This window comes from Hyperoodon ampullatus, assembly GCF_949752795.1.
Source record: "Hyperoodon ampullatus genome assembly, chromosome: 7".
In the NCBI taxonomy this organism is placed as follows: Eukaryota; Metazoa; Chordata; class Mammalia; order Artiodactyla; family Ziphiidae; genus Hyperoodon; species Hyperoodon ampullatus.
The window spans coordinates 85902434-85925726 of record NC_136920.1 but is presented as its reverse complement, the minus strand read 5'-3'; the positions used below and the strand labels follow the sequence as shown (position 1 = coordinate 85925726).

At 45.9% G+C, this 23293-nt stretch overlaps 1 protein-coding gene across 28 annotated transcripts in view; it reads left to right on the top strand.

The window, feature by feature from the left end:
• Positions 1-23293, top strand: part of APLP2 (amyloid beta precursor like protein 2) — a gene marked incomplete at its 5' end in the record, with an annotated part of 68630 nt that overhangs the window by 31344 nt on the left and 13993 nt on the right. For 5 of the 28 annotated variants that reach the window (XM_079708270.1, XM_079708261.1, XM_079708280.1 and 2 more), the window contains 8 exons: positions 2833-3006; positions 3841-3964; positions 15640-15752; positions 16534-16748; positions 17124-17314; positions 18427-18594; positions 21908-22038; positions 22897-22971. In XM_079708270.1, coding sequence (XP_079564396.1) covers positions 2833-3006; positions 3841-3964; positions 15640-15752; positions 16534-16748; positions 17124-17314; positions 18427-18594; positions 21908-22038; positions 22897-22971 — 1191 coding nt within the window. Of the gene's footprint in view, positions 1-2832; positions 3022-3840; positions 3965-15639; positions 15753-16533; positions 16749-17123; positions 17315-18426; positions 18595-21907; positions 22039-22896; positions 22972-23293 lie in introns of all 28 variants that reach the window. The other 23 variants (XM_079708262.1, XM_079708259.1, XM_079708267.1 and 20 more) reach the window with 12 other exon arrangements.

Genomic DNA, 23293 nt, shown 5'->3' with positions numbered 1-23293 from the left:
TCTGGTATTTGAGATCCTCTTTAGGGAAGGCACTGTTGACCATCTCCGCACAAAGATCAAATGCACTTACCCACCGATGTATTGACCTCAGTGGTTGACCCGTAAACTGAGCATTCGTACAGTTGGAACTCTGGTGGCCTTTCAGCCAGCAGCCACGGTGAGCCACACGTGGACTGTCATCTTCAATGTGATGAGCGACTGCTTGCACAGTTTTGGCTGTGGCCCCGGCTGTGGCCTGGGTGAGCTCATGTAATTGACGGATGCTGTTTCTTACCTTTATTCATCTTTGGAATTAAAGAGGCAAATGCCCCCCACCCCCGCTCCTGTACTTCTGAAAGATTAGATACCACCCTGACATCCTATGTAATGTTAAAATATACCAGTCTGTAGAGAGAATTTAGAAAGGATTGCTCAGCGTCTTTCACGTTTAACTGTGGTAGTTCATTTATAGCAGGTTTAGGAAATACTTTCCTTCTAACCTTAGATTTGGCTTTCTTGCTTACATATTTATCATGTCTTCCTGGATTTTCTTTGTTCGTCTCTGTCTGAGCTTTTGAAGAGTAGGAAGGAATGAATTTGCTGGAACACTGGTTTCGGAGCACAGAGCATCCCTGGGGTTTGCTTGCCTTTGTCTCTGTATGTACCATTTGTGTACTGTGTGCCCATTTCCCTCCGTATCATAACCCAAGTTTCTAGCCTTAATCCTTAGATACGCCTCCCAGAAGAAGAATGGCCAGTAGAAGAGGCAATTTTGTGCACATCTCCAGCTCAGTGTGAGAATTAAGTGCCTTTGTCGTGTGCATCTTTATACCTTTTAATGATCTGTTTGAATTAAACGCCATTAGGTACTACCTATACCTTCTTTCCACAGATACCTTTTAATGTTTTTTCTTTCTTTGGGGGAGACAGGACTTCACACCAGTCTGTAGCTTCACATGCAGTTATTGTGGACGCACAGGATCTGTGTATTCTGCTTTAATAGATGATTATTCATCACAGTGAGGTGACAGTCTGTTCTACTTAATAAAGTTGCTGACTGTTCTCCTCGTTGGATTTAACTGAGGTGTTTTTCAACCCTGATTGATCTTGGCGACATTTTAGATCCAGATTAGCTTTCTCCCAGCTATCCAGCAAGTGTTCATGCTTCCTTCTCTCACGCTATGGGAAAGCAGGCTAATTTTAATAAGCTTCTAAGCAAAACGTGTAGGTGGTAAATTTGTCCTAGAAGAAGATCGGGATGTATTTTAGAATCGAACGTAGGCTCCTCATTGGAAGGCCCATTCATGTCTGTGTAACCAGTCCATCAGCACAAATACAGGAGACTTGCCTGGAAAGCACACAGTTTCCATATATTTTAAAAGTCAGGGAATTCCCTGGCGGTCCAGTGGTTAGGACTCTGTGCTTTCACTGCCAGAGGCGTGGGTTTGATCCCTGGTCGGGGAACTAAGATCCTACAAGCTGCAGGGTACGGCAAAAAAAAGTCAAATCTACTTTTTCTTGTTAATAGGAAAACCATTTAATACTAATGCTCTTTGCTCTTTTTGTAAAGATCATAATAGGCCAGATAGTCTAACCCGACCCCTCAAGTTTTAACATTTTAAAAAGATGTTTAATTTTTGTTTTGAAAGAACTTACCCATTAGGAGAGACCACAGAACTTTATTGTGAATGTAGCCATCAATATTGGTATATCTTTAGATGCAGGGATGCCTGTGTTTTTTCTGGTGCACGAGACTTTGTAAGAGCCTTACTGTCATCATATGTAAATGTTTTTTCTCACCTGTAATTTGTGAGCTATTGATGGCTACTAATAGTTGATTGTTTTCCTAACAGGAGATAAAATTGTTCATGAAATCCCTTTTAGTGTTCTCTTTCCATGCACGACGCCATTGCTCATTGAGTTACGCAAGCCATGCTGCCTCTTGGTCACCCCCCAGCCATCGTCACCCAGTCTTGCCTGCAGTGCTGTCTGCCGGCGCTGCCTTACCCAAGTACTGTCATCTCTCCAGCTCCCTGAGCCATCCCCCTGCTTACAGAGAACGTCAGAGCTGCATTTGAAAAATATTAACTCTGTACTTTGAACCCTCAGCACTCCATCCTTTCTTGGTCTACAGACCATCCAGTCTTGACCATGTGTGCCACCCACCCTTCCCTTAGACCCTCCACAGACTCACAGTCTACATTCTCCCCCAACGGGGATGGCCAAAGCTACTCCAGTGTCACAGTTCAGGAAGCTTCCCCATCACCTCCTACCCAAGCCTAAGTCACATTCCCTTTTTGTTTTGTATGCTTCTTCAGCTCTGTGTTCTTTTTCTTCGTAAGACATCTGGGAATCTTTTTGTGTGAGAATTGACTCTTGCGGTAGACCATAAGCCCCAAGAGGGCAGGGGCCGTAACCTTTTGCTCAGCCTTGTGTCCTGAGCATTTGGCACGTTGCTGTGCAAAAATAGTAGTTGCTCAATAAAATTTTGCCATGTAAGTGAATTGAGTAAAATTGCTGGAACTCTCGCCGTTCTATACTTTTGTGCTTTGGTGTATTAAGGAATGGAAAGTGGGTTTGCTTGTATTAGAGGGGACTGCAGGTGGATTATGGGTTCCCAAGTCAGAAGTATCTAGATGGGGAGTGGTGGTCACAGTTCCCACGCACATTTCTCTCTGATTATATATGTCCAAAGGTCGTTTTTTATTCCGGCTTAGTTCCTGGGAAAAGGCTTTGTTTATGAAGAAAAAATAGTAAGTAATGAAGATTTTTTAAAAGGTCAGTTCTACTGTCACAAACCGCTAAGTGCCAGCCTCCTGGGAGTGAACCTGGAATTTATTTTCCCTTCAATAGGCCCTCGCAGCCAACGCCGGAACAGGGTTTGCTGTTGCTGAGCCTCAGATTGCAATGTTTTGTGGAAAGCTAAATATGCACGTGAACATTCAGACTGGGAAATGGGAACCTGACCCAACAGGCACTCAGAGCTGCTTCGGAACAAAAGAAGAAGTTCTCCAGTACTGTCAGGAGGTAAGCATGCTGCCAGACACGTAAACGTTTCTGGGTCACGTTTGAACCTGTTTACTTTAGAAATAGGTGCTCTGTCCTTCTGCCGCTTTGACCTAAGACCAAGCTGGTAACGATGGGGGCAGCAGGCTTTTGTTCCGAGTGTGCACTTGGCCTGGGTGTGCTGGGAGCTCCCTGTCCTTTCTGGATGGAATACTGCAGAAGCTTGGCAGGGCCTTAGAAGTGCAGCCTGGTTCCCTTGGCTTCCCACGTGTTATGGGAAGTTGTGAAACAAGCCCAGTGTCACGTGTGTGCTTGTGTTTTGCACTTGCTGGTAGAAGCCGCCAGTATCATAAGGGATTATCTCATGTCTGATTCAACAGACTTTTTGGGTCAACGCTTGACGTAGAAAAGGATATGAGATGTTTTAATTTCTTACCAGAACTAGCCTTTGGGGTCAGGGTTGGAATATTATTCTATAATTTCATTAACACACACTTCCGTAGACTTGCCTCTTAAATGTTTTAGTTCTTGAACTCGGCTATTTACACAGACCCTACAAGTGAACTTGATACCTAATAGACTTGTTTGGGGCTGAACGCTTGCTGCTTGTGTAGGTCTTTTTTCAAAGAGAATGTGTTAGAAGTGGTCCAGAATCTACCTGTCAAAAGAAAGCTAACAGTTACAGTATCTCTCTGCTTGATTAGTTCCGTTGGAACCAGGCAGCAGAGGGGACTTGAGATTTACGTAGGACGATGGGGAAGCTGAGCACACAGACACTCGTCCTGGCTCACCAGCGAGTGTTCATCTTTTATGGACAAAGTTAGTCTACTGTGTGTGTTTCCTCTTCCCTTGCAGATGTATCCAGAACTACAGATCACAAATGTGATGGAGGCAAACCAGCCAGTCAGCGTGGACAACTGGTGCCGGAGAGACAAGAAGCAGTGCAAGACTCACATCGTGATCCCCTTCAAGTGTCTCGGTGAGCGTCCTGGAGCACCTCTGGGTCACTTCTCAGGAATGCGGGGTCCCCAGTTTTACATTTCATCTTCTCCTGGCTCACAGTGAGATGTCATCTGTTAAGAAGCCAAGGGCTGCAGGAATTTATTGGGGGACTGTCTCTTTTGAATACTCACGGCTTTCTGGTGTCGATAAGTGACTTGTCTTTGATGGTCACTAACTCCACCTCTCCCATCATGGGCGTCCTCTGTTTTTTCAGGATGAGCCTTTTCCACACCCCTGAGTGAGTGTGCTGCCCTCAGGGTGGTCCAGCTTCATTCACACTGAGAGTTTGAAATTACTGTTGATAGTCCTGGTATCAGTAGTACCGAAGCAGCCGAGGGGTGGTCTTTTGTTCCCCTTACTTTGCCCTACACACATTTTGCAAGCACTGAAATCCTGTTTTGTTAGCCAGACCAAACCTGTGGCAGTTTTCAGAAGCTGAGGAAGTGAGTCGTAGCTGCCTGTAGACAGTCAGGGATGCGTCGGCCAGGCCCTGTGCCACCTACCTTACTGAAGGGTCAGCTGATAAGGGTGTTTATGACTCTGTGTGTTTCTGTTAGCAGTCAGACCTAACTCAAGTGCAGCCATAACATTTTATTATCCAGAAGTAGAGTCGCTGCTCCAGATGCTCTTTTAGTGATCGTTGACACATCTGAGTTACGTTTGCGTGTCTGTTGCCTGGCTGACTCAGGAACAGATTTGGTTGTAGAAACTTAAAAGGGCGAAACGATCAATCTTAGATGATCCGTGATAGGACTGACATAGATAGAGCACTAACGTAGCCTGGCTAGTTCTGCGGATGTGTTTAATTTTAACCATTAACTTAACCTGTTCCCCTCCCTCCTTCATTAAAACCCTTCTGGGACTTCCCTGGTGGTGCAGTGGTTAAGAATCCGCCTGCCAATGCAGGGGACACGGGTTCGAGCCTTGGTCTGGGAAGATCCTACATGCCACGGAGCAACTAAGCCCGTGCGCCACAACCACTGAGCCTGCGCTCTAGAGCCCGCGAGCCACAACTACTGAAGCCCGCGGGCCTAGAGCCCGTGCTCCGCAACAAGAGAAGCCACCACAATGAGAAGCCTGCGCACCACAATGAAGAGTAGCCCCCGCTCGCCGCAACTAGAGAAAGCCCGCGCGCAGCAACGAAGACCCCATGCAGCCAAAAATAAATAAATAACTAAATTTATTTAAAAACATCAACAACAACAAAAACCCTTTCCTAACATGGAACTCATTGCTTTCTCATTCTCACAGGTAGCAAAGTAACAGGAAGAGGCAGCAGCTGAATAACAGTATTTACCATAGCAGTTACTTTGTTTTAAAAGTATTGAGTACGGGGAAAGGAGAACAGGTGTGTGCTTAGCACCATTTACTTAAAACTGAGCCCCATGCAGTAGTGTGAGGCTTGTGAATGGTTTTGTGTGGTGTGGTTTAAAGATGTTCTTTCATTCCCTTTGGCTGTAAGAAATCTCTGAGTATGCGGTTTCATTCATTCTCTAAAATTCTCAAACTTAAGAGAGTACCCTTGAATATTTGTACATGATAGATAGTACCTAGCAATCATTTTCTTCCTTTTGCACTGTCATTACCAGAGGCTTTGTGGCCTGGTCTTTCCCATCCTCCATGTTCTTTGTCACTTGTTGGCTCCACTACCCACCCAGGACTCTGAGCTGGAGATCTGAGAGACCTGTATCTCCCCACACCCAGCCAGTTCTCAGGGCAGCCTGATTTTTACCTCTTAAGTATGGCTTATAACCATGGTTCCCAAACTGTGCACAGAGGCACCCCAGGGCACTGGGGATATTTTTGATTTTCAAGGAAAGCAATGTCAGACATTGTGAACTAGCTGGAGGCGTTCACAGTTTCAGCATCAGCTCATCCCGTTCCTTTCGATGACCTCATGTCTTTGTGGGGCTGCTTCTTAGTGGTTTCTGTGAGGAAAAGCCAACATTGCACCGGAATTGCTGAAGAAATGGGGGTGATGGTGCTGAGTTTACTGCCGTGCGGGAGAAGTTGTGCAGTGCCCAGCAGGCACAAGGTGTCAGACACAGGTGCTTTTTACTAAGTTGTCGCCACCCTGACTACTTAATTTTTCAGCACCCTTTTGGCCTGGGGGGTGCTGTGAAAAAATTCCTGGGACACCCAGAGTACCATGACTGGGGAAACTTTGGGAACCTCCGGCTGGTCCGTCCGAGTCCCCTGCTCTAGCTCAGTCTTTTATCATTTCCTGCCTGGTCTGTGAGAACCACTTCTGCACGTTTCTCAGTTCTGTTCAGTCCATTGCCCTCCCTGATCCAAAATGAAGACTGAACTGTCTGTCCTGCACATAAAACCCTTCAGTAGCTCTTCTTCACCTAAAAGACCAGGTGTAAGCGCCCTTAGCACAGTTTGGAAACTGCATGGTGTGGCCCTTGCTTAGCTCTGCTCCGTGCTCCCTGCCCCCGCCCCGTCCTCCCCGCCCCTGCTCCCCTCCCCTTCTCCGTCCTCCCGGCCCCTGCCCCGTCCTCCCCACCCCTGCTCCATGCTCCCACCACAGCACGTCCACCTCGTGGCTCCTGCCACGTGCAGTCCAGCTCCCACTGGAGTGACTTTATGTACTCACTTTGCTTGGCGAGTTCTCCTTTTCACACTCATCTCAGGGACACCTCCTTTAAAGGAAGCCTTTCCTGCTGCTCTAATTTCTGTCTTGAGGTCCGGGTTTCTCAGCTCCTCTTTGTTGCCGCCGGTGCCCCATCACCCTGCACGATGCCGGTCTGTTGATGTGTCTTTCTCCAGCTACACTCTGAGCACCTTGGGAGGAAGGACACGGCTTTAGTCTTCTCTGTCCCCGCAGTCAAGACGGTGCCTGGAACTAGGATGCTGTCTGTTGACTACAAGACCACTACCACAGCTGTTGCACAGCGAAAATGTTCTTTTCTAAATGTTACAGTTGGAGTTTTTCAGTGCCAGAGAACCAGACGATGCATGCTATTGTCCTTAACTAGATGCATAAAACAATTTGACCATAAACCATTCAATACCTTCTTTGCATTGTGGTCACTGAATAATGCATAATACAGTCTTCAGTGTTACTAAATTCAGACAGTTATTGTGTTTACAGCAGCATCCATTTGGACAACTTCTTTACCAGGAAGGAGAGCTACCTGTTGGTATTTTTAAATAAATAAAACAGTTGCCTGAGCCTAAGCTAGTAGGGGACCAGGTGACTGGAGTTTACGGGAGGTTAGGAAAAAAGTACTGCCAATTCCTTGTCATCATTTGAGAAGCAGAAGATTGTAATGTCTCTCTGTCCCCGTCCCCACCCCTTTAGAGTCCCCAGGCACTGGTTAATTATCAGCACCACTTTCTTTTTACCATAGGCTCCTTAGAAAGCCTTTTGGTTCTAGTCTTTCAGGGTTACTTTTGCCTTTTTAACTTAAAAATAATATGGGACTTCCCTGGCGGTCTGGTGGCTAAGTTGCCGTGCTTCCATTGCAGTGGGCGTGGGTTCGATCCCTGGTCAGGAAACTAAGATCCTGCATGCCATGCGGCATGGCCAAAAATAGGAAAAAAAAAAAAAAACAGTTTTAAAATAATTTCAAGTTTACAGAATGGTTGCAAAAATAGTACAAAGAGCTTCCATTAAATCCTTTCCTCAGATTTCAGATTTTCCAACTGTTAACATTTGACTAATATGGTAAAATTAATCTTACCACTTGTATCTCCCCGCAGGTTTTGTGTTTTTTTAAATCATTTAAGTTGCAGGCATGGTATCCTTTTATCCCTTAATACTTCCGTGTATATTTTTTTATAAACAAGGACATTCTGCTATATAACTATAGTATAGCCGTCAAAATCAGGAAATTATCATTGATATAACATCTAATCTACAGACCCTGTTCAAGTTTCACCTGTTGTTCCAACAACACCAGGATCTAATTCATTGTTTCAATGTTGCATTTAGTTCTCTCTGTAGTCTTTCCTTGTCTTTCTTAACTTTGGTTTTTAGAGTACAGGCCAGTGACTTTGTAGAATGCAATTTGGGTCTGTCTTAGGATCCTTTTGATTTGTGTGTTTTTGAGGGCACTGTCACAGAAGTGTTCTTCTCTCTGAATCATCTTAGGAATTGCATGATGTCACTTTGTTTCATGACCGGTGATAACTTTTATCACCTGGCTAAGATGGTGTCTGCATTCATTCATTCATTTCATTATGGACTCACTGTCCAGATTTGTCCAGTGGGACCCCCTTCATGCTGACTCCTGTGTCTTTTTGCTATGTCCCTATTATTCTTTGAAAGCTTCCTTACTTTCTGGTACAGAAAGATGCTCCAGGCTCATCCTGTGTTCCCTACCCTACCCCTGGAGTCAGCCATTTCTCCAAGAAGAAATGGTTTGATTTAGTGGGGAATGGTATTTAGAAACCAAAATCTGGGTATTAGGTGTGCTTACTGCTATTATGCTGTTATTGCTTCTAGGCCCACTCAGCAGACAGACCTATGAAATATATTTATATACACATATTCATGCACATATAAATCTATATTTCTATACGTGTGGATATTAAAAGCAGTGAGCTCATATTGATACCTCCAATTCCATTATCCTCAGTATATTTATTTATTTGCTCAATATTCCCTGTAAGTAATCAGTCTCTCTGCTTTTTAAAAACAGATTTGTTGAGATATATTTCACATACTATAATTCATCCATTTTAAAGCATACTGTTGAATGGTTTATAGTATATTCACTGAGTTACACAACCATACACAATTCTTTTAACATACAAACTACTAAAAATTAATCCAGTAAAAAGCAAGCATCCTATATATTTTATTCACCAGAAATAACCACAGTGAGTCCTTTTATACATGTTAAGGTGAATACCACGTGTTGCAGTAAAGAGATGGTCATAGTGTGATTAGCTTCAGCCCTGAAACCCCCTTTAAGATATTACTGCCCAGCAAACCCAAAGCACAGGCAGGCCAAAGGGCAAGGAGATGGGAAAACAGGCTATATCTAATTGGTCGGGTACCCATATTAATTGGTTTGGTTGTTCCAGGGGTGTTATGGATGTTCTCAGACACTGTTTTTTGTTTGCCATTTGTTTTGCTAGCTTTAGGGGAAGGACATGTCTTTTTTTTTTTTTTTTTTTTGCGGTACGCGGGCCTCTCACTGTTGTGGCCTCTCCCATTGCGGAGCACAGGCTCCGGACGCACAGGCTCAGCGGCCATGGCTCACGGGCCCAGCCGCTCCGCGGCATGTGGGATCCTCCCGGACCAGGACATGAACCCGTGTCCCCTGCACCGGCAGGCGGACTCTCAACCACTGCGCCACCAGGGAAGCCCAAGGACATGTCTTGATTAGCACTCTTGAAGGCTGTTTGAGAATGAATTTAGGTAACGGGTAGTGTTGGCATCAGGCCTGGTGTCTCGCTGTCTGTAGACATCTGTGCACCTGTCACTCAGTTCTGCCCTATTTTGAGAGCGTGCTTGACCACCCACCAGTGTGACTCTTTTCACTGATATTCAGTATATTTGGTGAGAAGTTATACTTCAACCTTGCCTCTCAAAATGAATCTTATATCTTACGTTATTACGAATTGCCTGTTATCCATAAGATTTTATCTAAATAATTAGGATGATCTGAGTGGGATAGAGTTGGTGAACTGTGAAGAAGCAAAGCTGCTGGTATTTGGGGGGAAGGAGTTAGTCGTCTCTGACATTTATATATAGACTGGCTCCTGCATCAAAAGAAGAGAGCTTTGTGAGCCCATGACTGTTTCTGTTGTTGGTGATTTCTGGAAGGAGATTTGGATGGGAGTATTACTGTGGTGAAGACTGCCAGGAAGGGTCTTGTTCTCAGAAGCTTTGAGGCGGGGTCCAGAGTGAGCTTGGAGCTTACTTGTCCACTGCAGGTGTCTGTCCGCAAGTCATCTTCTGCCTTTGAATTCCTGACAGCCCGTCAGCAGTTCACCCTGTTCCCACTGTGGACCTTGTGCAAGGTGTATGTTTCTGTTCATGACGATTGTTCAGGCTCTTTAACTTTTCAGAGCCCTGTTTACCTCCAAGACATCTGCTAAGGGTGGCTACCAGACCTCTCAAAAACTCACATTGTATGGTCAGGTTAATTTTCTTGGTTTTCTATAATTACAGCAGGCTTTCTCCCCGCTGCTTACAGCTTCCAAGGGCCCCGTATATGACATGGTCTTCCTGTTTGCAACCAGAGAGTACTTTTTTTTTTGGCTGCACTGTACGGCTTGTGGGATTTTATTTCCCCGACCATGGATGGAACCTGGGCCCTCGGCAGTGAGAGCACAGAGTCCTAACCACTGGACCGCCAGGGAAGTCCCAACCGCAGAGTACTTTTGCAGTAGGTTTATTTATACATATGAGTGTTGGTATCGAGGGGCTTCCCCAAGTGGGTGAGCAGCCTTTGTTACTTTGAAAGGAATTTTATCAACTCTGAAAAAGCTCTAAGGACCTGATGGCTGCCATGGCCCTGCTGGTGGGAGGTGGTATGAAAGAAAAATAGTATCACAGGGAATGAGTGGAGACTGAAGATAAATCATAAATGCAGCTTAAATGAAAGCCTATAGTTTAGATTTTGCTAAATTGCCGTGTTCATTGACCAACTTATTGCCTTGAATAGCAAAAACAATATAGGTTTCCAGTGACTTAGGGAATTGTGGGCACTGTCTATTGTACTCCAGCGGGTTAAACTGAGAATTGTAACAACCTTAGATAAACTTTTAAAGTGAGACCAAACCATCTTCAGTGTTTTTCTGTAAAACAGAGTAATACTGATTTGCTTACGTCAGTCTTTTTCCTAGAAGTTTCTGATAATTATTTGTATCAAAGGCAAAAAGTAGCAGTGAAATGACAGAACTGATGCTGGGATTGAAATGTGTTCCTCTTTTAATTTACGTGTTTAAAAAGTTTTTGTTTTTGTTTTAAATGAAAGAAATTGGGAAGAAGGAAAGCAAAAACAATCCTTTCCAGTTTCTGCACTCCATTAACCATATTAACATTTTGGTGTATAGACAAGACTTTTTTTCTTTGGATACACATGGTAATATGTGTGCTTTTAAATGCTTTTTTTTTTTTTCCGAAATTGGATCATGCTAAATATGCTTTCCTGTTTAGTGCTTTTTAAAAAAGTTAACATTTATTGAACATCTATTATGTACCACTCTTAGGGATGCATACATCTTTTGAGTCTGTCTTTTTAGACAAATTTAGCCTTAAGGAGTTAACCAGGCTTAAGGAGAGGTTAGGGATATCGGGTGTGTTTATTCCTTTGCTTATTTGTTTAATGATTGTTAAAATTGTTAAACCGTCATGGAAATGGAAATGTTTCCATGTTATATACAGATATTTAACCATGTTTCTTATAACCCCATGGTATTCCATCAAGTACCATTATTTAACTAATTCCCTATTGAGGAACATTTAGGTTGGTTCCGTTTTTTGGTTTTGTTTTTTTTTAAATAAATTTATTTATTTTATTTTTGGCTGTGTTGAGTCTTCGTTGCTGCAAGCAGCCTTTCTCTAGTTGTGGCGAGTGGGCTTCTCATTGTGGTGGCTTCTCTTATTGCGGAGCATGGGCTCTAGACGCACAGGCTTCAGTAGTTGTGGTTCGCGGGCTCTAGAGCGCAGGCTCAGTAGTTGTAGCGCACAGGCTTAGTTGCTCCACGGCATGTGGGATCTTCCTGGGCCAGGGCTCGAATCCATGTCCACTGCATTGGCAGATGGATTCTTAACCACTGTGCCACCAGGGAAGCCCTGGTTCCGGCTTTTTGATATTAACAATTCTGTAATGAATATCTTTGTTCACTTTCTTAATTACTTCCTAAGAGTACGGTTTTAGAATTGGAATTGTTGAATCAAGGAGTGCTATTCTGTTTTAAATCAGTGGCATTAGTTCTTTTCTGGTTTTCAGAGGTCAGACAGATCAATTAATCATGATTCCATAGCAGAAGATTGATGGCGTTTAATCTTACAGTTTAGCATGGAGTTAATTATTAAATTTCTTGCATTAAAATTTAAAAAAATTTAAACTTAATTTCATTTTGAGATATTTCAAGCATACTGAAAAGATAAAACATAATATGATGGTCACTCATGTACTCACTGTCCTGATTTAAGTTCTTCCCCGTTTTGCCATATTTGCTTTTTTTGGGTGGGGGGCTGCGTTGGATCTTTGTTGCTGCTGCGTGCGGGCTTGCCATATTTGCTTAATCTCCATCTTATGTTTTAATTAAGGGATTAAATGTCCCAGAGTCCCATCCTTACATCTCTTCCCTCCCTCCCTCCCTACCCTTGGAGGTCACTGCTACCCCACTGTCAGAGTGTATCATTCCCATGCCTGTTTTTATACTTTTGCTACATACGAATGTATCTATAAACAATTTGTTTTTGTGTTTTAAAACTGACATTAATGGTGTCATACTGCACTTGACCTTTTATAACTTGCTTTTTTACTTTATATCATTTTAGGGTTTATCTAAGGTGTAATATAAGCAGATTTAGTTAATGCATTTTTAACTAAGATGAAATGATATGTCGTACTCCACTATATTTTTAAAACCCAGTTTGGTTATTGTTTCTATAGAATATATATAGTAGTGAAATTGCTGTCTAAACTTTTTCTCTGATGTTGCAGTTGTACATATAAAATTGAGGTTTTACAAATTAAAGGATATGAATTGTTGCCTAACTGTAGATTTCTTGATAACTGTGGTTGTATAGTTAAGTATAAAACTAGTTACTTGGGACTTGAAACTAACAGCATTAACATCAGTAATTAGAGTTAATACTTAAATAATTCTCAGTGCTTACTGTGTACCAGATTCTGCTCTAAGCTTTTCCCGTGTTGTACATATTACATCTGGCCTCACAGCAGCAAGATAAAGAAACTGAGGCACAGAAAGTTTGAGTAACTCGCCCAAGACCTCTCTGCTAGTAGCAGTGGTGCTGAGATTAAACACTGGCATTTAGCCCTGTACACACTGCCTCTTAAGTGTACTCTTTTGTTGCTTTTTTTGTCATAAATTAACAAACGTAGGGAGTTCCCTGGTGGCCTAGTGGTTAAGATTATGGGCTTTCACTGCCGAGGCCCGGGTTCAATCCCTGGTTGGGGAACTGAGATCCCTTAAGCCAGGAGGTGCAGACAAAACAAAAACAAAAAAATATATATATATAAAGATTGCTTAGTCCATACAGTCACCATCAACGGTGTGAGCTGGTGGTTGGCTGTCAGAATTTCAGTGATTTCTAGTTAGACTGAGTATCGGGTTGCTTCTCCTGATGGAGGCGAATCATAGTTTACCCCTGGGCTTTGCTTTTTAAGCTTCGATTTTAAGCCTGGTTGATGAGTAAAGCTTGTTTCTATCTCCCCAGAGCCTTTGGGGCCCTCGAGGGCAGCACCGTGTCTAACTAACCATTGTGCTCCTGCATTAGTGTCAAATTGAGCTATCTGGTCCCCAAAGCCCCTGTGCTAATGGCAGAGTGAAACCTCACTGCCCTGCGGAAGGCTGTTTTGATGTGTGGTGGCTGCCTGTGATGGCGGGAGCACATCTCCCCTTCACAGCAGATCAGGGGCTGCCCTTTGCCTCCACATGGGCAGCGGAAGGACAGACTTCTCAGGCCCAGAGACCGAGGCCTGAGCTGTGATGAGGCTGGGGAGCGGGTCTGCATATAGACTTCCCGCTAGTTCAAGTCTTAAGACCTTTTTTTTTTTTTTTGGCCACCGTGCCACTTGGCTTGGGGGATCTTAGTTCCCCGACCAGGGATTGAACCCAGGCCCCGGCAGTGAAAGCCCCGAGTCCTAACCACTGGACTGCCAGGGAATTCCCCCTAAGACCTTTCTTAGGCCAGATTACTTTCTTATTAGATTTTTCCTTTTTCTTTTTTTTTTTTTTAAACCTCAGAGGTTAGCCTGCCTGTTTCCTTTTCCCTCCCCTACCTATTGCGTCTCTCCTGAGCTAAGTACCACCTTGGTTTTCTTGCACTCGGACCCTTGGTAGAGCATGTTGGTGATGCATCAGAAGCGCCTGGGATGCTTGTTCAGTGCAGATCACTGAGTCCCAAATTAGACCTATTGAACCAGGTTCTCTGGGTGATGAGCCAGTGATTACATTTTTAGCTTTTTATTATGGAAGTTACAAACATATCCAAACACAGAGAAGATAATCGCATTAACCCTCACGTGCTGTGTAACGAACAGTTCATGAGCCACTCACCGTCTGTGGCCAATCCGACCTACCCCTCGTTATTTGGAAACAAATCACAGATTCCATTTTTTTTTCCTGTAAATACTTCAGCATATATTTCTAAGAGATAAGGACTCTATTTTCTAAGCAGCTATGTGTATTTTTCCCCCAGCTTTTTATTTTTGAAAGGTTTCAGAGCTATAAAAAATGCAGTAGTGAATACTCTATACCTGTTACCTAGGTTTCCCAGTTTTGCCTTATCCATCTCACTGTGTGTGTCTTACTTACTTTTCATTGTTAGGCCATTTGAAAGTGAGTTGGGACATTAAGATAGTTCACCTCCAAGTAGTTTTCAGCTTGTTTTTCTTAAGAGCAAGGACATTCTCCTGTATGACTGTGATACAGCGATCACACATGGGACAATTGTCCTAAATGTTCAAATAATGTCCTTTACAGCTTCCTTTTAAAAAGGATCATACATTATATTTAATCTAGGCACTTCCGCAGCTTTTTCTTTTGAATCTTTTATTTATTTTATTTGATATTACTTTATTTTTTTGGCGGCATGCAGGATCTTAGATCCCTGACTAGAGATTGAACCCGTGCCCCCTGCACTGGAAGTGCAAGAGTCTTAACCACTGGATCACAGGGAGGCCCCTGAATATTTTATGACAATAATATCTTTTAAGAGTCTAGGTCGTGTGTTTAGCACTATCTCTGAATTTGAGTTTGTCATATTGTTTTGTATGATTAGAGTCAAATGACATATTTTGGCAGAAAGACTGTGTAGGTGATCTGTTCTCAGAGCATCACTGAAGCCAGCTTGTCCGTTATTGCTCGCCCAGTTAAAGTAGTGTCCGCCAGCCCTTCCCACTGCAAAGACACGTCTTCCCCTTCATAATTAACTCTCCACTGATGATTTGTACCTGGATCAGTTATCGCAGTGGTGGTTTGTCTTAGAGCTAGGTATCTGTAGGTCCACAAAGGGCTAAAGTAAGATTCACCTGTTCTTTAGGAGAACACCCAGTCTTAGTTTCCTGGGCGTTTTGTTATTAGAACTGATGTAGGCAGAAATAGAAGTAAGAGGCTAGGAATGTTGTCCATGTGAAGCCAGAGGTGGTGGGGAGTAGCTGTGTGTGTTTGAGGTCACGCATGGGAGTTCTCTTCCCGTTTCCCCCGTAGGGTGCTGTAGCCCTGCACTAGAAGTTAAGGGATTGAGGTCAGGAAGGAGTGAGGAAGTCCTGGGCTTTGCGGTTGTAACAGAGTGTTGAGCTCTTGTGGCTGCTGGCCTGGAGCTGAAACGTCCAGTTGACTTTGGAAGATGAGGTGCACATCAGCTTATATGCATTAGAGACTGCTCCTGTCTGCACGTGTCTGTGTGACCGTCACGGTAACCTTCAGTCAGGGTTGTTTTCACCTTGAATCATGATCAGATTTGCTTCTGACAAAGCTTCTCTTTTCCAGTGGGCGAGTTTGTAAGTGATGTTCTGCTAGTTCCAGAGAAGTGCCAGTTTTTCCACAAGGAGCGGATGGAAGTGTGCGAGAATCACCAGCACTGGCACACTGTGGTCAAAGAGGTAAAGGAGTGGATGGAAAAAGTCGAGGGTTGTTTTTTAGGAAAGTAGTATTTTTTCTCGACACCTTACCATAATTTTAAATTAATTTTCTCTCTCTTTATCTCATCAAAGTTTACAATTACTTGTATCTTTTAAATTAAAACTATTTGGGAGAAGAACAGATATTTTTGTAAGGAAGTACAGTATTAACAGTTCAGCCCCTGAAGTCAAGGACATGAAAAAGGTCATTAAGTAAGGATTCTGTCGGCAGGGCCCCCAGCAAGGCCACCCAAACCCTAAGGCCTGTGTGGGAATAGCCAGTTATAGAAAATCTGTGTCTGGACAAGCATGCTGACAGGTTTAGATATCATTTCATTCTGCCCGTGGGGAGAATGACCCTTTCTTAGCTTGTCCTCTGAGTTAAGTTGGTTTTCCAGCCAGTTGCCTTTCTTTTGTCTAGTTCTGAAGTAATTCTGAATTCCTCACCAATTAGGAGTGTATGTTACCATTGACCACCATTAACCAGAGTCGATAATTACTAAAAGAAACCTTCTTTCCTTAATTTTATTCCAACTTTGGGCTTTCATTGGTTTTAGCCCAGATGATGTTTCCCCATTGCAAATTAAGCAAAATTTGTAACTCTTAAAATAGTAGGGTCGCAACTTTTTGGCCAAAAATTTATGTGTCCGTGAGAAAGGGTAACGTTGTGATTTGGTAAGGGTTTCTTTTGGATAAAGCTAGGGATCGGGGGTCTTTGACCACACTTGCTGTGTTCTGATGTTGGTCTGTGGGTTTCCCTCAGGCCTGCCTGACTCAGGGAATGACCTTGTACAGCTATGGCATGCTGCTCCCCTGTGGGGTGGACCAGTTCCACGGCACCGAGTATGTGTGCTGCCCTCAGACAAAGATTGTTGAATCTGCTGTGTCAAAAGAAGAGGAGGAGGAGGAGGATGAAGAGGAGGATGAAGAAGAGGATGAAGAGGAGGATGAAGAGGAGGACTACGATATTTATAAAAGGTAACCTCCTGTCCGGAGCCTGCGGATGGCCCTGGCTGCTGGTCCCTGGCTTCCGGGTGAAGCGGGCATTGCCCGTTCCTGCCAGAGCTGGGCCAGCACATCTCACTTGGGCCGTGGCTGAGCCCAGGCACGCCAGTGGCCTTCAGCTGCGTGTCATCCCGGCCACGTGCCTTTCTGCAGGTTAGCCCAGTCCCTGCTGCCTGGCGGTCCCCTTCTGCCGAGGTGGCCGGGCTGAGGGCTTTAGCGGCACAGCTCGCCATGGGCTGAGCTTATTTCCTGCCTCTGTCTTTGTGTTTCAGAACAGGGAAGGGACTCATTGTTGTGCTCTGTGCATAGCAACTGGTATTAACCTTCCTTTTTTATTGTGACCTTTAGTGAATTTCCTACCGAAGCAGATTTGGAAGACTTCACAGAAGCAGCTGTGGACGAGGATGAGGAGGAAGTGGTGGAAGATCGCAATTACTACTACAACACCTTCAAGGGAGACGACCGCAACGAGGAGAGCCCGACCGAGCCCAGCAGCGATGGGACCGCTGCAGAGAAGGAGGTCTCGCACGGTGTCAGAGGTAACCCCACGGAGAGCCGCCGCGGCTGTAAAATCCACCTGGCAGTTATTTACTTAGAATTTGTTAATATTCTTTAATTTGCCTAGAGACTGCTTTCCTCACAGGTAAGTCACAGGAGGGTGGCTTCATGCCCCGAAGGTGAGGTCAGCTCTGGGCACTGCAGGGTCTGGCAGTTGACAGATTTTAATCAGGAAACTAAGCTTTGCATTGTAAGGACTGAACTAGAGAATCAGAGAGACCACTGTGGTCTGCCCTCGGGCAGGATTCTTCCACATTCAGCCGGAAATGTTCTCTCCTGAGGGGGATCCCCTTCCTCAGTAACTGCTAAAGCCCCGACCTTGTGGAGTGGAAGTCACTGCCTTGGTTCCTTTCCTGAGTGTGTTCCCATCTGTAGGCTGCACTGTTTGTCCATCAGAAAGAGGTTTGCAGCTGGGAGGGTGGAATTTGATGACCTACTGGTAAGGGATCAGGGCCAGCAGAGTTTTCATTTCACCATTTAAAAAAAAAAAAAAAAAGTCGTGACAGTTCTAGACCATTTTATGTGCAGCCTCCTGCTGATAGTATATTCGAAACCAATTAAGATCTGAAGAATTATTCAGGGTTCAACCAGGAGCAGGTGACTTAATGAGTCTAGAAGTTTGTGATTCACCCTGGAGAGCATAAAACGTACACTGGTCCTTTCCAGGGGCCTAAGTAGTGTTTACGATGGTTACCGCCACTGAAACAGCCTCTGCACCTGCACTGTCTCCTTCTGCCCTTGACACCCCTGAGACGGCCAAGCCAGGCAGCTGTCCCCACTTCACAGATTAGAAACGTGAGGCTCCTCCGTGTCAGCCCTGCCCCGCTCTAGACTCTGGACAGTGCAGAAAGCACCAGTCCATATTCTCAGGGCCTAAGGGTCTCTCTTGCATCAGGAAGGAAAACGACCACACCCTCAGGGTTGGCTGGCAGGAGTTGGCAACTTCGTTGGCCTGGGCGCCAGGTGCTGCCCCATCTTGGCCTTCGCTGACGTTAAGCGTCGCCTGGTCCTTCTCCCCTTGCTGGCCTGTAGCTTTGTGAACCTTTGGAGCTGCTGCCCGGACCCTGCTGACATTCTGACCGTTTCCACACAGCTGTCTGCTCCCAGGAGGCGCTGACGGGGCCCTGCCGGGCCGTGATGCCCCGGTGGTACTTCGACCTCTCCAAGGGGAAGTGCGTGCGCTTTATATATGGCGGCTGCGGCGGCAACAGGAACAATTTTGAGTCTGAGGAGTATTGTATGGCTGTGTGTAAAGTGATGAGTAAGTCCCGCCGCCCTGGCTTTGCAGCTCCATCCCGTCCAGCGTTCTGTCCCCCGGTGTCCTCGTGACCGCGTCTGTGTGGTGCTCCCTGCCCACTCGGTGTTCGCTGTTGGTCGTCTGCTCTTCTCTCTGTGCTTTCTAGATCTAGCTTTGCTTTCCTGTCGGCAGTTGTCAGCTCAGTTTTCCGTGTCCTGTGCTCGCCGTGGGCCCGTGGAGGTGGAGGTGGTGGTGGTGGTGGTGGTGGAGGAGGTGATGGTGGTGGTGGTGGAGGAGGTGATGGTGATGGTGGAGGTGGTGGAGGTGATGGTGATGGTGGTGGTGGAGGTGATGATGGTGGAGGAGGTGATGGTGATGGAGGTGATGGTGATGGAGGTGATGGTGGAGGTGGTGGAGGTGATGGTGGTGGTGGAGGTGATGATGGTGGAGGAGGTGATGGTGGTGGAGGTGATGGTGGAGGTGATGGTGGTGGTGATGGTGATGGTGGAGGTGATGGTGGTGGTGGAGGTGGTGGAGGTGATGATGGTGATGGTGGAGGTGATAGTGGTGATGGAGGTGGTGACAGCGGTGATAATGGCAGCAGTGATGGCGGAGGAGGTGGCGCTCCCTCCCTGCCACAGGGGAGAGCCCGGGGCCTGCCCTTGCTCCTCCGGAGCCTCCATGTTGGTTGGGTTGGGAAGGCGGCTCTGCCCTCCTCTGTCCGAGGCTGAAACGCACGAAGGACAAGCAGACGGGTCGTGAGTTCTGCACATCTTGTGTCCAGGCTTTTATCTCTCAGTCTTGTCTTGAGCGACCCTGTGCTGAGCCCCCATGATGCACACTAGCTAAGGGGGTCACCCGCTCTCCAAAGAGGTGACAATAAGGACACTTCAGGGAGCCGAGAACATTGAACATCTGCTATATGCACTCCAGGGAGCGTGCTCTGCAGCCAAGTGGTAGTGACTCCGTTTCCCCAGTATTCTGGCAGCGCTGGATCAGGCCGAGCTTCAGGAGTTTTAGTTTACGTGTTCTTTGGTCACAAAGAAATTCAGCGTTCAGTTGAGTCAGGTTTACTTCGATGTCGGTAGGTTGCCTTTCTTCATGGTTCCCCCGTTTCCTGTTTAAGACCCTCTTTCTCGTCTGGAGCACTTCTGACCCGTGTGTAGGAAAACCCTCTGGCTAGGCAGACCCTTCTTCATCCTGATTCTGGAATTCATTAGAATAATGAGCTGTGCTGCCATTCCTGGTATTTGCTCTAAAGATTTTTGGCTGTAGCTTCTGACGGTTTTTCGTTCATAAGCCATCTTGTTCCCTCTTTCCTTCCCCAACCAAAAGACTTTTTAAATCCTAATATGATATGGTTTACTTTTAGTGCTTCCACTCCAGCTGCTGCTTTGTGAACTTTTTATTTGAAATGATCGAAAAGATGAGAAAACAAATGAGCCCTTAGGGAACGTTGGTGGCAGAAACTTTTTTATTTAGGAAAGATGGAGACAGAAATTATTGTGATACTTCCTGCTTTGTAAAACTTCTTAAACTAAGGGGCAACAAAACACTGTTTGGGGTCAAAGCCTGAGGAATCTGGGTCGTTAAAGATCTCGCTGAATATGGAGGTGCAGTCTTTACCCAGAGGATCAGGTGGACGGTGTCGTAAGACACTGGGGACTGGCAGATTGCTGGAGCGTGAACAGTTGCGAAGCCTGCAAGGTCATGCTTCCTGACAGGTCATGTGCTTGGGGCCCGGCTGGAGGCCTTCGGAGCCTAGAAGCGTCACTGCTCCTGTGGGCAAGTTTGCTTCCCTCCTTGAAGGGGACTGAGGCCTGCGCATTTCCGGCTTCCTGAGCTGGTCGCTTGCACACAGAGGGATGTGGTTCGAGGTTCGAGCCCATTGTGTCTTCAGAACCAAACCTCCAGACCTGCTGCCCCTTTGCCCTCTTGTTCTGGCGGGGGGGTGGGGGTGGGGTGGGGCGGAGGCAGCTTGCGCTTGTATTACCTTCATCCGGCCCGGGGATATGAACCAAAGGCTCTGTCTCCAACACGTAAGCCTTTAAGCTGTGGACATGCGCTGCCAATGACGACGTGTTTGTTGGCACCAGTGGACTTCAGTGCTTCAAAATTCTCCTGGCTGAGCTTTTGAGTATTGTGGGGAATGTGGTTTCTGAAGCTAGCTGTACATATTCTGATTTAGTTATAGTCTGAAAATTGGCTGTTGAGATCCTATTTAACTAAATGTAGGAGGCAGATGTTCTTGACAAGACTTAAGCCGTAGTTTCTAGGGTTAAAACTCAGTAAAAGAGGGTGAATGAAGACACCCCGATGTAAGGACTGCGGAGTGGCTGACTTACTTGTGGTCACACTCATCAGTTACACAGCTGGTCTCATGTTGTGTTAAAATTATGCAGTTCTGGAAACGGGGAGAATTTGTTTTTGAATTAAAATTCGTTGAACTTGGCCTTGGCTCTCAAGTGTGTCCCGATGGAGCAAGCTGTGTGAGCAGGTTGCCTGACATTCCTCCTTGGCCTGGGAAGTCCCCAGTGAGTTGGGGTAATGAGAGTTTCCACAGGTATTTCTTAAGAGGTAGACCTGTCATCTCAATCCTTCCTGGGTTAGGATAAGCTCCTTTGTGCAGATGCACGTCTGCCTGGGGCTGGTTGGAACTCAGGAACTTAGACTAGTGCGGAGTGTTTGTTCCCTGGGTGGTGGCCTGGTGGGGCCAATGAGTGCCATGGATAGAAAAGCCCAAAGCATCTTCCCATTCATGGTAAGCCCTTGTCCAATACATTGCCCCTGCTGTGGGGCTGGGGCTGAAAGACCTCCAGTGGAACTGAAAACTAAGCAGCTGGAGCTGAAGCGTTTGGACTTTCTCTGCCCAGTCTGTGTGCAAAGAACATTCAGTTGAATCAGTTGCCCAAAGTGAGTTGTGACCTAAAAATAGCCAGAGAAAAAGAGGAGACCTGAGCCCTGCAGTGCCTTTGCACGTCTGACTTCAGCCCTGTCTCTGGTCAGATGCTCTCAATAGGGTAGTTCTTGTTTAGGTTTTAAGGTTTCAAGAACTGAGGGAAGGTATAGAAGTGGTTTCCTTTTCTGCCCCTGAAGTCCTAAATAGATGCCTCACTGGTCCTGAAGGTACGGGGGGAGTGCGGACAGGCCTGGTGGCTGGATATTGGGTAAGGAAGATGGAGTGGAGTCCCAGCAGATGGGCGCACCCTGCCCTTGAGTGCAGTGCTGGACACGCCAGTCCCGTGTGCAGGCCCAGCCAGGCTTTGTTCCCTGAGCATCGTGCGACTTCAGCGTGGGGCTGACCCCTGGAGAGAACCCTCTGGTCACTTTGTTTCAGTTCCCCCAACTCCACTGCCAACCAATGATGTCGACGTGTATTTCGAGACCTCTGCAGATGACAATGAGCACGCGCGCTTCCAGAAGGCCAAGGAGCAGCTGGAAATCCGGCACCGAAACCGGATGGACAGGGTAAACCTCGGGCTCCCTTATCTTCGTGCTGTCAGGCGTCAGCTAACTTGGGGCTCGTGGTTGAAGCAAAGGGGCGCCACCTCCCCAGGTTGTTGCACTAACCGGGTTAGGACAGGTGAGGTGTGAGAGTGCAAGCAGGTCTGCCTTCTGGGCGGAGCTAGTCCCCCTCGCTATCTCCATGATGATGGAATTATCCTCTGAGTGCTTATCTGTCCCAGACTCTGCCGAGGAGCACTTCCTGTAAACATCATGTTCTGCTGCTTTTTCTTTGCCGTGAACTAGCTTTTTAAATTTTTTTATTTTGAAGAAGGAAACTTTATATCAATACTGTAAGTAGAAAGCTAGTATCATTTACCATTAGAACAAGGTAACTAGAAAAATATATTGGATCAAAGCGAACAGTGTTAAAACATTCCAGCTAGCTACTGTTGCCTGCGTAGTTTCAGGGATGCTTTCTTTTCCTTCAAGGAGTTATAAGTTCCAGAGCAACAGAGCACCAGAGGGCAACTTTCTCCTAGACTTACTTGGAAAGGTTGGAAAAAAAATTGAAAAGGGAATTTTTTGCTAGGTCTGGGTACCACCTAAAATCCCACACGTCCCCTGTGGTGGGCTTGTATGCTGGGAAATGCTTGCTTCTCTGTTTTATCCACATCAGTTCTGAGAAGCAGGTAGAAGAGCTGATGCCCTGCATCTTCTGAGGCAGCAGTTCTGGGACAAACCCTGAGCTCATGAGTTTGTGGGATGTGATTTCTGTGTGCGCTTTTCCACATTACATTCAGGGCTTGGCAGTGTTTTTAGAAAATGGGGGAATTGTTTCAGAGATGATTCTGGTTATAGTGGCTTTGACCTTTGTTCCAGGTGAAGAAGGAATGGGAAGAGGCTGAACTTCAAGCCAAGAACCTCCCCAAAGCAGAGAGGCAGACTCTCATTCAGGTGAGACGTGTCCTCTAGAGAGGGGCTCCCAGGCTGACCCTTTGGAGTATGGTCGGAGCCAGAGTCCCCACAAGTTAGAGTTTGACACCCCCTTTTGGTTGAGCGCTTATGTTACAAGGACATTTTCACTGGCCTGCTTTGTTTTTCACCTACCAACTGGCGTTCTCTAGAATTGCTCACCTATGGTGGAGGGAAACCAGAGCTCGGAGGAGAGCACACCTCACTCATGCCGGAAGTGACCTTAGCTCGGCTGTGTTTATTCTGCTTTCCTGGCAGCAGTCCTCGGGCATCTTCCTTCGTAGGCTGTGCCTTGTTTTCCGGC